The sequence below is a fragment of the Leptonotus elevatus genome, chromosome 11 (genome assembly GCF_054856555.1).
Source record: "Leptonotus elevatus isolate MCC_2025b chromosome 11, RoL_Lele_1.0, whole genome shotgun sequence".
Lineage (NCBI taxonomy): Eukaryota > Metazoa > Chordata > Actinopteri > Syngnathiformes > Syngnathidae > Leptonotus > Leptonotus elevatus.
In genome coordinates this window covers 19101329-19115662 of record NC_141249.1, presented here as the reverse complement: position 1 = coordinate 19115662, position 14334 = coordinate 19101329, and the positions used below count along the sequence as shown (strand labels likewise).

Here is a 14334-nt window from a genome sequence, read left to right as displayed (position 1 = left end):
ATATTTTTTAAATAAAGAAAAAAAACTGTCAAATTAAAAGTAAAACTCTGCTATATTACAGGGTTGTTTTTTTACAGTGTACAATTGTGTGGCGAATTGAAAGGATTTATTTCCAGTAATGTTGCTTCAGATGATAAGCCACAATTGCACTGCATTCTTTTACCTGATTATAAATATGCACTGCAATATTTGTCCATTGTGTTTCTTTCTTTGTCAGCAGTTATGAATGCAAGCAATTGTTCCAATTAAGCGTGCACATATCTCTCTGAGATCAATATTGCTTCAAAATCATTATCTTACTCTGAGCCAAAAGCAAAAATAACACCGCATGCATCCTCCACCAACTTTTTCCTGTCTGGCCCTGTACTATCTCAAAAAGATTATTGGACCTCTGATAAAATTTTTATTGTGGCACAAGTTCTTGCTGTAGTTTTAAAAAAAAAAATCCGAGTGAACACCGGCATGCTCTGGGGCCTCTGAGGGCAGCTGATAAAACTACATATCGGGGAAGGATTGTTAAAGAAAATACAAGAGAAGCAGGGAAGAGACTTGGGTGCAAGATAGATGGCCGACTTCCACAGCCAACAGGACAACATCAGAGATTGCTGCAGGCCTTTCACACACAAACAGCGGCGGAGTTTACTTATCTACCCTGGCCTACAGCGCCTCGGGGGTGAGGATTATTAGCGATAAAGACGGCATCAGATACAGGCTCCACACTACATACACCATCTTTTTTTATTTTAATTTTAAATACGGATTCAGACTGGCACACTGAAATAAAAGAAATCAGTTAGCCCATGCAAAAAGAATAATTAACAATTAGTTAAATTAATTAATAAATGTATTATTATTATTTTTGTTATTATTATTACTATTATTTCTAAATACCACATCCAAATGTGGTGTGGCTGTATCTTAACGGTGGATAAAGCACAACGACGCAATGGTGCCCTCTTGTGTATAAAAATGAAATGGCACATATCATCACGCTTGCTTTGACTCGTTTACTGCTGAATGAAAGGAAAAAGTGAGGCTGCTTGATCATGAGAACGCGCCAACTCACATCACCGAGAGCATCCGGCAGTTCCTGGCTGAGACGTTGTCACTGTGCTGGACAAACCGCCCAAATCACCTGAAAAGGCTCCATGTGATTTTTTTTTCTTCTTTCACAGTGGAACATATTTTGAACTTGATATTCAGTTTTCTGACACACTTTGTAGATCAGGGGTCAGTGACCTTTTTGAAACTGAGAGCTACTTATTGAGAAGTGATTGGCTGCCAGTTTGATACGCACTTCTGAAATAAGAAATGTGTTCACATTACCTTTAACAATGGTATTACGAGGGCCTGCACATTTGATTGTCCAATATTAGCTCACAGTCAATAATCATCAAATAATAATAATAATAATTGTTTACTTTTATTTATGTATCTATTTTAGTACACATTAACACATGACAATATAATGTCTTATACATTCAAACATCAAAAATAGGCAAAAAATAGGTTACTCTGTTGTAAACAAAAACTAAAGGACAAAGTATTGTAAAACTGTCAAATATTTTAATTTAAATATTTTTTTTTTTACAGAATTGTATTCTGCTAGATGTCAGAATCAGCGTCAGGCTAAAAAATTCATTAAAAAATCCATATCGGATGTGGATCATTTCTCATAATAATTAGGAAACAGATACCAATATGCAACATTTCATTTCTATACCCTCTGCCAATGTTCACCTTTACAAATAATCACTACTACAACATTCCTGGGAAATAACATTTGTCCCATGACTGGTAAGCTATTTTCAGAATAAGCTACTCTTCTGGGCCTTGGTGCCCGCGGGTACCACGTTGGTGCCTCCTGTTGTCGACGATAGGCAGTAAGAGGCATGCAAGCAGGGCTGCAACTAGAATGTGGTTGGTGCGTCGTTGCTCAAGGGCACCTCAACACTTTCAACTGTCAAGAAGCGACTTGCATCCTTCAGACGCAGCGGCCGCTAGGTCATTGCGCTGCCTTTAACAAATGTCAGTAAAGTACACGTTTTTTCATCATGACAAAATCATGATTCCATAATTGTGTGATTCATCTGAGTGGAAATCTAAGAATAAAAACTTCATTTCTCTCTTAAAAAAAAAAAAAAAAGTATTTAACCAATCAAGCCGCCTCCATATATCACAGCGCGGTTGACCTTATTCGTTGGCCGGGCAGACTACACAGATGAGTGGGAGTAGAGTTCGCTAAGTGTTTCAGCCTCTTCCTTGGGGCCATTTGATTTGCCATCTTGTATCAAGATCTCAAGGCTTACTGTGCTCAAGGAGCTGTGAAATCTCCTCCGACCGACACCTTGAGCCTCTGAAACAAGTGGCGTCCGCTTCTCCGATCAGAGAAACACATGCTGGCGAGCGGCCACCCTGAATTAAAAGAAGGCCGAACCCAAACCGTCACGGAGATATGCGTGCACACGTGTAAACGCTAACCTGACATGCCACCGATCCAATTTGTGGCACCTGCACACCCCCCCCCCCCCAACCCCCACCCCCACTTCCCAACATCCCTTTGACAAAAGCAGCAATTGGTGTTGACAGCAGGAAGGAGAAACTAACTTGACACATTGCCGTAACCTTCCCTAAAAACAAATGTCACCGTCAACGGGGTAGGCCTTCTCGCCTGACACAAGCCACGTCCAATCCATCAAATGAGATGCTAAAAAAGCAAAGCTGACAGAATGTGGGACTGAACAACAAACCAAACAGAGTGCCCGTTTGAAATGTCTGCGTTACAGGCTTTTGATTCATTGGCGCAAGCAGCTAAGCTTCTTCACTCGGCGCTCTTTCTTGTCAAACAGCAGGACCTCAGTCAGTCATTGAAGATTCTAATCACATTTTTTAGCTGCAAAAAAGTCGGTCAATACAGGCTGCGGTTAAGAGTCTAGTCAATAAACGGAGACACGGCGCTAAATGTCATGTAACAGAACTCCAGAAGGCATCACAAGGCTTTTGGCGATTAGGCATTAAAAATAAGGCTCTTAAAATGCAGTACTGCTTTGTGGTGAATCTTCAATATTCTTTTTTGCATGTTACAGTGAACCCTCGCTTTTCGATCATTATATATATATATATATATATATATATTAGAGCTGTCAAACGATTACATTTTGTAATCAGATTAATGACGTTTTAGAATTTTGATTAATCATGAAATCAATAAAAAACACATTCACACCAACACGTGATTTAGAGCCTTCAGTTAACTGGCCATGCATTGTATTATTATTATTTTTATTATTATTATTATTATTATTATTAGTAGTAGTAGTAGTAGTAGTCGTAGTAGTAGTAGTAAGGGAGAAAACGGCATGGCGTACCCGGAGAAAAACCACACAGGCACGGGGAGAACATGCAAACTCCACACTGCAAGGCCGGAATCTGGATTTAAACCCACGAACTGTCAGGAGGATGCACTGAAAAAAAAGTATGTTAAATTATCTTTACAAAAAAAAAAAGTATAGACATGGATTCCACTCATTAAAATAATTTTATTTTTATGTAGAACCAACTGACACTTTTTTATTATTCAGTATGTGGTAACCGTACTAACCATATATATTCAGTATATTACATTAATTTAAATGTATTACTCAAGTAAGTAAAAAAATCATAGAAAAATGAAAAATGCGATTAATCGAGATTATAACAAAAATACTGTGTGAATAAAAAGTTAAAAATTTTAATTCACTATTTTTTTTCTGGTAACAAATCCAATCAATATTACAACAAATGAGAACCAACAACGGAAATATATGCAAACACTCAGACATTCCAGTTCAATGTTTTACATAATTACAATTCGAATATTAATGATAACACTACTTAAGTCAATAAAAATCCAAACGTCAACTCCATTCTTCGACACATGAGCCACACGTGAGTCGTGACGTCATTCGCTACGTTGAAGGAAGACGTTCAGTTACTACTTCCGGTGTTCATGTTATGCAAGGTAGGCTTCAAGTTAACTCAACCAAAGGATGTAAACAAACAAGTGACAACATTCATCCTCTTACACTAAGTGCATGTTTCATCCGGTCCATTTCTTGGATATTTTGTGGCCTTTTATAGTTTTTTGTCGTTGTTGGCGATGTTTCCTCGAGCTGGATGTTTTTCTCGAGCGGCATGGACCCGTTGCCGAAGGTCATTATTTGCCAAGTCATTTACGATAACATCTAACGCGTCTGACCATTTCATAACTTAACATTTAGCCCATGCAGATAAAGGGATTTAATAAGAAAATAGCACCGAATATTCGATTACGAAAAGATGAGTTATTCCGCAGAGCCCTCCTTGTTACGTAGGGGTCGGACATTTGAGACATTTGGCACCCCTGTAGCTCCATCGTGAGGTGCTGGACAGGTTCGAAGGTGTTGAGCCCAGAGCACGTCACACTCTTCTTTGCTTTCTAATCCTGGATTAAGCACATGCAGAACGCTTGTGCAAAAGCAGTTGCTCACGACATGGAAACGAGTGAAACAACGCGGTGAGCTACAATACCCGAAGTAATGGATCAATGGAAGTTAGGACCAGCAATTCTGTGCTTATATTGCATACTAACTTTCAACAAATGTTGCGAAAAAGGGACATTTTCAAGGTTATGAGAAGCACTTCCTATGCTAGTCGTATCAGTCAATGTTGTGGACTGTTTCGTTTCAAGTCGCTACATTTTGTCTGGTTTCAGAATGGGAAATTTTGCATCCTCAACAGCTGGATCAACCAGTACAGCTTGTGTCAAGTTTGTTCACGTAAGTAGAACCCTGATTCCTCCCGACATTTATTATATATCTATGTAGCTAGTTGCATTGCCTCCAGTGCTAATCACACTGGTGCATGGAAGGTGTGAAATATTTGGTGGCGGTCGGAGAGGCCGTAGGCGCACACTGGCAGCCTACGCTTCCGTCAGCCTGCCCCAGGGCAGCTGTGGCTGCATAAGTAGCTTACCGCCACCAGAGTGTGAATGTGTGAGCGCACGAATAAAGCAACCGCTGTGAAGCGTCTTTGTTAAATAATGTACCAACTTCTCCCCCCAAAAAATTTTGCAATTCCATTTTTTCGTTTTGTTTTTCGTTTCGTTCGTCATGTTTATTTATTTTGTTTGCATTAGAGAAAAGCAGAAAACTCCCCACAACTGATTATTCCATACAGAACTCCAAAAAACAAACTGGGAAAAATCATTGCGACCTTAAGTAAATATTTGGTCAGACACACTTTCAAAAAATTAAGTGAAATCAATTGCTTCCCCTAATTATCACACATTCTCTCACATTTCTTCTGGAATTTTGGCCCACTCTTCTTTTAGCAACACCTCAAAGTTTCTCACATTTGAGAGGTGCCTCTTATTAGCTTGTTTTGAGATCTATCCACAGGTGTAGTGTGCTAGAGGATTGCATTTGAGGAGTTGTCTGGAAAGATCAGTTTCGGCTTTATTTTTCTTTCTTTTTTTCTTTAAATTCCATACTACCATGAAAATGCAAAAGGCACCTGAAGCATGATATTTTTCACTGATACAATGCTTTTTTTTTTCTTTTTTTTAAACCTTGCAGGAGTTGGTGTCACAGAACTGCGTTGTGATATTTTCCAAGACCTCATGTCCGTACTGCAAAATGGCCAAAAATGTGTTCAATGAAATTGGTGCGACTTACAAAGTAATTGAACTTGATGAGCACAATGACGGGAGGAGACTACAAGAGGCCTTAGCTCAGATGACTGGTGCCAGAACAGTAAGAACCTCATTATGCTCCTGTTTGATTTTCTTTATTTATTTTCTTTAAAAAAAAAAAAGAAGAAGAAAAAAGAAAAATTGTGAGCTCCTACTGATTTCATATTCAGACAAAAAAAAAATCACAAAAAAAAAATCTGAAGGTGGGGAAAAATACAGTTTGGTATAATTGTATACATCAAGTAAAGTTTAGAAATGGTTTACAGGAAGCTGTGGATGTTTAATGTGTTTCGTCAGCGTAAACACAACCATGTTCGGTATGTCACTTAAAATATAAATAGAAGCATAAAAGCAATACATCGAGACTGGACACTTGGAATTAAATAAATATATTATAAATCCAGTTTTAAAGTGCTGCCTAATGCACATGTCCAATACCGAGAAAATGTCTTCACTGTTCAGGTGCCAAGAGTCTTCATCAATGGAAACTGTATCGGAGGTGGCTCAGATACCAAACAGCTCCATCAGCAGGGCAAGTTAGTGCCCCTGATCAATCAATGCGCCCCCTGCTGCGCTTCCAACTCCGAAGGCTCGGGGAGTGGACAGTTTGAATCTGCAAAATGACTAACCGTTCTTTTGACTTTTTTTTTCAATTGTCTATTTATAAATGGTTGCTAAATCTTTGTACTTGAAGCTGTATATTGTTGAAGACTGTTGTCTTATTTATCAAAGTGCACAGAATAATTTGTCATGCATCACATTTTCATCAGTAAAAGAGTTTACAATATTGTTTAAATTTTCACATGTTTTTTTTTTAAGCATCATCACAGTCTTGGTTTTGGTAGTTATTGAAAACCTAATAGGTGTTATTGTTTTATTTCCATGCAAATTGTTTCAGGCCAGGGGATTATCTCTGATGTATAATAAATGAAATAGTACATCTCCTATATGACACGTATATTTTATGGGGCTCGTAATCCAAATAAAACGTTATTGAAAATGAAGTGACTGTGCGGTGTTATAGTTTACTTTTGACTGGCTTTCTGTGCAGGGATTTAAGAAGCTGCTTTGGCTCAGAAAAAAAATTAAGTGCAGTAGACCCCCGCTGTTCACAGGGGTTAGGGGATCGGATCAGAAAGCCAATAGCAAAAGTCTGCGAATAATTGCAGCCATTGGGGGAATTGTTATTTTTCGGACATATTTAATAGCTGCAACGTGTTTTTATTGTTTTTAATAAATCATTCTGGTCCCTGGGATTAACCTACAAAAAATTGCCCCTAAAATTCATGATACAATAATAATATAATAATACAATTCTAAAAGTTATAATACACCCCTGTAGAAAATGGATGGATGTGTGTGGAATGAATAGCTTGAATCTTCACGTGTTGGCATTTTTTCATATATTTGCATTCTTCTCATTCAGCTTTTAAAATTGGTGTTGTGATACGGCCTTCCGTTAAAGCAATACTTTGTGCATTTGGTAGCAGTAAATGTACATCGTGAGAAAAAATGGTAACAAACGCATTTATCTATTGTACAGTATTTTTGAATCGATATGGTTTTTTTTTTATATTTGTTCGTAAACGTCCACGGAACCTACCGAATATGAATACAGCAGTGTGTGAAATCGCCAGCACCGCCGGTTTGTGTACGCCGCGCGGCAAAACAAGCGCACCCCCTCTTTCCCAACGTTGCACGGTCACGGTCTGCATCCTGAATGTAGGCAGTGACATCAGCTTGACTGGAAGAAGCAGCTAGCTTTGCATCCAGTAAATGTGTCCTGCATCTTGGCCGAATAACGTCGTTCATAATGGCTGGAAGTGCGGGCGAGTGGTGTCTCATGGAGAGCGACCCTGGCGTATTTACGGAGCTGATAAAAGGTTTCGGTAAGTGTCTTTGCACATTCAGTCGTGGTGATTTCTTGTGGCTAATTGTTGTAGCCTGCTGCACTCGAAGCTAAAGGTAACTGCAAAATGAGCTGTGCGTTCTGCAAGACGACTGCGTAAATGAAACAAACCCGACTGGAACGCAATGCAGATTCTTGCTAGCTATGTTGTATATGTTGCTGTAATGTTGAAGGTTATCGCAAAAAACAGCTCCGGCAACAATAAACGAACGAGCTAATTGGGTTAGCATTACTCAGCGTTCAAAACTACGGCGCGTGAAAACCATCCCACGGTTTTCAACGACTCGCGTTTAAAGTACACAGTTTATGAATTCAAACACCTTTGTGTCTTCACCCTTTTGTCAATTCTGTGATACAGGACGACTTAATTGAATTGCCCATGCTTTTTGTGTCATTTTAGGCTGCAAAGGTGCACAGGTTGAAGAGATATGGAGCATGGACCCAGAGAACTTTGACAATTTAAAGTATGTTAAAATCCCGACGCTCGCATGGGCTTGACTGAAGAAATGCATTTTAATCTACAAGATCTCTTCCAGGCCTGTCCATGGATTGATCTTCCTGTTTAAGTGGCAAGCGGGTGAGGAGCCAGCAGGATCCATTGTACAGGATTCAAGACTTGATCACATCTTCTTTGCCAAACAGGTGCGGTTTTGTAAACTATGTACTGTGTGCACTTAGCGATATAATTTTGTTAAATGTCAAAAGGGCTTACCTACCGCACATTAACAGGCAGCTCGTACTTGAAAACTCTCCAGCATGACTTGAGTAAAAAAAAATAAAATAAAATAATAATCTGAAGAGTGGGCCAAAATGTCTCCACAACAATTCCAAGCATTGATCACCTGCTAAAAGTGGCGAAACCAGTTAGAAGAGAGACTTTTTTACACAAGACAGATAGGTTGGATTATTTTTTTCCATTTAGAAACTGCATTTCATATTGACTTGGATTGTCTTTGTGAGAAAATAAAATTGGTTTGATCTAGATTATTTTTTTTGAATGTGATTGTGTAAAACAATCAGATGGGGGCAAATGCTTTTTCAAAGCACCATGCATAGAAGTGTACTAGTTCAATAAGTTTTGATCTACTGTATCAATCTCGGCGCTAAAAACCAATCACTGTAATGTGGTTGTTATACACCTTTTTTAGTACTTGTAGTATCCAAATGTGAGAATGCATAGTGAAATTATTGGAATATAATTTGGTCGTCTAACATCAATCCATTTGAACTAGGAAAGTAAAAAAAAAAAAAAATAGAATACAATTGTTTACATTACAAGTTGAAATTAACACAATACTTTTACCATGAATTTATGAGTTTGAATGAGATATTATTATTCCATTTACTTTGTTTTTTTTTAGTAACAAAATTGCCATTGCAAATTGGAGTATTTCATCACTATCCATAATTCACTCCTCTTTCAGGTCATTAACAACGCGTGTGCCACGCAGGCCATCGTCAGCGTTCTGCTCAACTGCTCGCATTCCGACATGCTGCTTGGAGACACACTCACCGAGTTCAGAGAGTTCTCGCAGAGTTTTGATGCTGCAGTATGTCCATTCTTACTTACTACTAATGTTACGCCAAAGTTAGCCGACGTTCGAATTTTTGCCCTGCGGCGTAAATGTAGAAAGTGCCAATCGTATAATCCTGCTTCACGTTTGTCCCTCAGATGAAAGGTTTGGCTCTGAGCAACTCCGAAGTTATCAGACAAGTTCACAACGGCTTTGCCAGGTAACTTGATGCTTTGCGTTTTATCCGGCACATGGATTGGCACGACAGCAAAAAAAAAAGACAAACATTTCATTTGTGCTCACGCACCGACTCACTTGATCTTATTTGCTACGCTGTTTTAATTTGCAGGCAGCAAATGTTTGAGTTTGATGCAAAGTCGTCTGCAAAGGACGAGGACGCCTTTCACTTTGTGAGTTATGTTCCCGTAAACGGTCGACTTTACGAGTTGGACGGACTTCGAGAAGGACCAATTGACCTAGGTAAGCATGCGAGGAGGACATAAAAGTGTCATCACCGGGTTAGTGGTATTATTAAAAAATAAAAAAAATGAAGTTGCCGCCTTGTCTGACATTGATCTGTTTTACAACGTATCAGTGCCACAAGGATGGCATGTGGAAGAAAATGTAAAGACTTTGCCTAATAGCTATCTTCCTCAATCCTTGTCTCTCTTTTTCTTTTAAATGAACTCAAAAGTATGCAATGAAATCACTTGTCTTGACAAGACTGTTTCAATATAACATGCAAAGTTTAACAGACAAATTAATTAGAATTAAAAAAAAAGAATACACAATAACACTACTTCCGTAACTAAATATAAATATACAATAAATTAGCATGTCATCCTATAGGTCGGCCGAGAGGAGGGGCCTATAAGATTAAAAGATTACAGTGATATTTAAATAGTATTTATAATATAAGATAGTCTTTATTAGCCCCACAATGGAGAGATTTGCAGAAATTCAGCAGCATTGTTGAATACAAGAAAAATTAAAATAACACGCAAGAGAAGATTTCCCAAATGAGTTTTATTAAGAAATGCCAGTTTTGTTTTTACAAAACAAAACAAGCATTTCTTAACTCATTCACTGCCATTGACGGCTGTAGACTTCAAAAATAAATTTGAACTATTTCGATTAGTTTAAAAAAAAATCCACTTTTGTTACCAATAGTATGAATACCTAGATTTTTTTTTTATTGTACATTTAGAACAGATATCAAATTTGATTAATCGTGAGTGACTATTGAAGTAATGCGATTAATTACAATTAAAAAATATTAATCGTCTGATGCCCCCAATTTTTTAATAATCTTTTCTTTTTTTAATTAGGTGCATCAGGCGATTACAACTTCTAATTGTAATCAATCACATGACTTCACTAGTTAACTCACGATTAATCACAAATGTTTTATCTGTTCTAAATATACAACATTTAGAAGTAGTTCAAAGGAATTTTTGACGTCTATAGCCGTCAATGGCAGTGAAGGGGTTTGTGTCCACTCAACGCTGTATGTCAAGGACACCGTAAACCGAGGACTGATGAACAATTTCCAGCATATTTAATTTTGTTTGCGTTTTTCAACAGGTGCCTGCAATCAGGATGACTGGATCAGTGCTGTCCGTCCAGTCATTGAAAAAAGAATACAAAAGTGAATATCTCCACTAAACACACACTCTAATGCATATAGAATAGAATTATCTTTATTTCTCACTCATGTTTGTTTTTTGTTATCAGTTATTCAAAAGTTAACACCCACATTCATTAGTTTCATGGTTTAATCCCAATTATCCTTAACTCATTCAAACCCCAAAATGTACGTATTCGTTTTTCAATACTTTGTCCTGACAAACATATTTATAAATTTTGTTGTTTTTAATGCTAGAGCTTAGAGAAGGCATTGATACAGCTTCTTACATGAAGAGGTCACTTAAAGCAATGGTAGTTGTTACCAAAAACGGCCAGCAGGTGGCAACAGAGTATAAGAGATCAGCCAGGGCTATGTTGCAACAAGCTCTTTTTGCCAGTGTTTTCAACAGCTTTGTGAATAATGACGACAACTTGGCTATATTCTAATGCTAATTGTTGCAAAACGGAAAAACAGATACAAATATACTTATTTTTTCCTGATGAAAGAACAGACTCTAATATTTCTTTTGTTAGTTGCCCATGTTTTTATAGCAATAGAACAGCATATTCTCGGCATCTTGCAAAATCAGTCAAAATACAGTAAAACAGCCGGGAGCGAAGGAGGTTGCTTCTGTAAAAATGGCTGGGAGTGAATGAGTTAATTGGAGTTTATGATCATCCGATGAATTTGTGTATTTTTTTTTGTCTTAATGTGACACAATTGCATTCCTCTCAGGTACAGCGAAGGAGAGATCCGTTTCAATCTAATGGCCATCGTGTCGGACCGGAAAATGATCTACGAGAGGAAGATTGCAGAACTTCAGACTCAGCTTACTGAGGTGCGAAAAGTGGACGCTGGCACTAGTGACCTGTTGAACTTGTTTTTATGCTTTAGGGCTGTTGGGGTATTTAGCAGTGAAATAGCTTTGGCTGCTCGCCGCACTTGCTGTTTGTTTTATTTGGTCAGCAGTAATCGGCACACTCCCGTCGACACGGCCATTAAACTTTGCGTTTAGTTCCCCTTTCTCTTTCTTTTGCAGCAACGACAAATATATATTTACGAGGTGCAGTTGACTTTTCGTCTAAAATCTGGTGGGAAAAGCCTCCCTGTTACTTCCAAATATGGGCAAACGTGCTGGGGTGCTGTTGTCCTTGTGCGCTCGGCAAATGCAATGTGAATAGACTTGAATTCTAACGCAATTTAGCAATAATACATGTGATGAAATCTAAAATTTGTGGGGACTGCTGACTTGTTTAATTTATAATGAGCAAAATGGCCGAGATTCCACCAGTTGCTTCTTGTTTCAAACACCAATTGCTTTGAATTTGAAAAGAAAAAACTGTACTGTTCTTGTCACCGACGTCCAACATGAAACACTAATACCACCTAGTGGTAGAAAATTACCTCAATCTTTTTAATTTTGAATAACTTTATGAATTGCTATAAAATTACTATGTCAGTGGTTGAAAAGATACAACCACAATTTTATTTGATAGATGTTTGTCCATTTTATGTTAAGAACTGATGTAATGTGCAATTAATTTAATTAATTATATTTAATTAATTGCGACCATTTATATTTATGTATGTATGCACGTAAGTGTGTATTATACAGTACGATATGGGCATTACATTTGCTTTAGGTTGCATTAAGAAAAAAAGAAAGAAAAGAAAAAAGACTTGCTGAAACCTGCAGAAACCTTGCGTTACTTGTTTACGCAATTCCCAGCACTGCCAAGTAGCACAGCTGGGTGTGGCCTGAAATGTCTTCCTTCTTTCCACAAGTGTCATCTTGCGCAGTCATTCTGACAAGTTGTGCAAGGTGAAAACATGAATATATAGTTATTTATCTATTTATTTATTTTTGCTAATATTCTTTGCATATGTTCAATGAAAGTAGAGTGACCAATGAAAGAATATGAAAATGGCAGAATCGTTATCTGATTTGATTGATTTGAGGTGTAAGAAGCCAGCATCGGAATCGCATAGATTGGCCCCGAGTTGACCCGAACTGAAAACCCCTCCGTCCTATTTGGACGCACATAAATGCCCCTTTGACGCTAACCTTCCATTTCCAGGATGAGCCGATGGACACTGACCAGAGCAGCACGTTTCTGAGCTCCATTCAGTCAGAGATTGCCAAGTACCACCTCCTCATCGAGGAGGAAAATCAGAAACTTAAAAGATATAAGGTTCGTGACCCCGCAGCTGTTTTGGTTTGTCCTTTGCCACACGTCGACGCTGACATTTGATTTTGTTACGTACGTGCGTACACAGGCAATAAATCACAGCTGGTTAGTCATTGTTTTATCCTCTTGAGTCGTATTTTTAGTTGTGCCTTTTCCTCTGTTTTGGTTTTGTGATAGGTTGAAAACATCCGGCGGAAGCACAACTACCTTCCATTCATTATGGAGTTATTGAAAACGTTGGCCGAGCACCAGCAGTTAATACCTTTGGTGGAGAAGGTGACTTGCATTTTTTTATTCATTTATTTTTGCATTCGTGATTAGAAACTTTGCTTAGAAATGTTTTTATAGCCACACTTTTGTGTTTTGTTAACAAGGGGAAAAAAAATCTCTTTCACCAGGCAAAGGAGAAACAGAGTGCCAAAAAAGCCCAGGAGGCCAAGTAAACATAATCCTCATCATCACACTCGAGAAGCGCCACACACAAGCAGGCCTGCAGTCCTGTTTTTTTTTTTTTTTTTTGCCTGTGAGCCTGATCCAGATCGTGTAAATCTGCCATATTCTCACGTCCATGGCCGCGGGTGTCCTGCGGCACGTCCTTCCCGGTGTTTTTGTTTGTGTGCATCCAGACCTAAGAAAAGCATTGCAGCTGTAGCAGAGAGACTCTCCGTGTGTGCGTGTTAGTCAGATTCTGTGCATGATTGAAGGAAACATGCTCAAATTGTCTTATTTTCATAATAAAAAAAAATGTCAAGACGTTTGGAAACTGATCTGTTCATGTCAGCAGGTCTCAAGAAAGTATTTATTAAAATATGAGCGACTCCCAATATTTCCAACTCGTCTGAAAAGTACGTTTTTGATAGTAATGGTACTTGATGGCCTCCTAGTGGTAAATGAGAGGAATTGCAATGAGCAGAAACGTCTCTTGAGTTCCCTCATATTATCCAACCTGTACTGCAATTCAATTGTAGATATCTGTTATGTGGACTACAAAAAATACCTGCAACAGAATTGTAGATGTTAGGTTTGACTACCAAGCATTAACATTTAATCACATTTTCATTCAAGGTATGCGGAATGTAATTGTGACTAGTCGAAATGACAGATGATATCTACAACTTCTTAGTGACTATTTGAAACGTTTCAAACTAGAGTAGACTCCTGCAATTCTCTGGGGACTGGTACCGGCCCGATCTGTGTTTTGTGTTTGTTTTTAACCCCCCAAAATTCTTGGAGTAAGAAGGTATACCATTTGTGCTATGCAGGAGTCCATTAAATGAAACAAAAAGGACGTAGATAATATGTTAAATCTTGGTGAATTAAATTATATCTTCAACTGGAATTATTACCAGTCACAATCAACTTGTTAGATTGCAAAGTTGTGTTAA

At 38.2% G+C, this 14334-nt stretch overlaps 2 protein-coding genes across 5 annotated transcripts; both read left to right on the top strand.

The window, feature by feature from the left end:
- Positions 1-3938: 3938 nt before the first annotated feature.
- Positions 3939-6714, top strand: glrx2 (glutaredoxin 2). Of its 4 annotated transcripts, none has more exons than XM_086089736.1 (4): positions 3939-4000; positions 4733-4796; positions 5595-5771; positions 6173-6714. In XM_086089736.1, the coding sequence occupies exons 2-4, from the start codon at positions 4734-4736 to the stop codon at positions 6332-6334; spliced, it is 402 nt and encodes a 133-aa protein (XP_085945862.1). In that variant the 5' UTR covers positions 3939-4000; position 4733; the 3' UTR covers positions 6335-6714. The 4 variants fall into 4 exon arrangements, with proteins under 4 accessions (XP_085945862.1, XP_085945861.1, XP_085945860.1 ...); XM_086089735.1 differs by having other exon boundaries at positions 3976-4191; XM_086089734.1 differs by having other exon boundaries at positions 3976-4534.
- Positions 6715-7047: 333 nt separating this feature from the next.
- uchl5 (ubiquitin carboxyl-terminal hydrolase L5) lies at positions 7048-13702 on the top strand. Its single transcript, XM_086089732.1, has 11 exons — positions 7048-7599; positions 8020-8083; positions 8156-8261; positions 9044-9169; positions 9292-9353; positions 9483-9613; positions 10718-10781; positions 11496-11598; positions 12839-12952; positions 13127-13225; positions 13348-13702. The coding sequence occupies exons 1-11, from the start codon at positions 7524-7526 to the stop codon at positions 13390-13392; spliced, it is 990 nt and encodes a 329-aa protein (XP_085945858.1). The 5' UTR covers positions 7048-7523; the 3' UTR covers positions 13393-13702.
- The last annotated feature ends 632 nt before the right edge of the window (positions 13703-14334 follow it).

Excerpts from the sequence above, each read along its gene's own strand:
- glrx2 (XM_086089733.1), top strand. The coding sequence starts at position 4,557 with ATGGATCAATGGAAGTTAGGACCAGCAATTCTGTGCTTATATTGCATA. Across the intron at positions 4,646-4,732 it reads GAAAAAGGGACATTTTCAAG|AATGGGAAATTTTGCATCCT; the intron begins GTTATGAGAAGC and ends GTCTGGTTTCAG. Across the intron at positions 4,797-5,594 it reads CTTGTGTCAAGTTTGTTCAC|GAGTTGGTGTCACAGAACTG; the intron begins GTAAGTAGAACC and ends TAAACCTTGCAG.
- uchl5 (XM_086089732.1), top strand. The coding sequence starts at position 7,524 with ATGGCTGGAAGTGCGGGCGAGTGGTGTCTCATGGAGAGCGACCCTGGC. Across the intron at positions 8,084-8,155 it reads GAGAACTTTGACAATTTAAA|GCCTGTCCATGGATTGATCT; the intron begins GTATGTTAAAAT and ends GATCTCTTCCAG. Across the intron at positions 12,953-13,126 it reads AGAAACTTAAAAGATATAAG|GTTGAAAACATCCGGCGGAA; the intron begins GTTCGTGACCCC and ends GTTTTGTGATAG.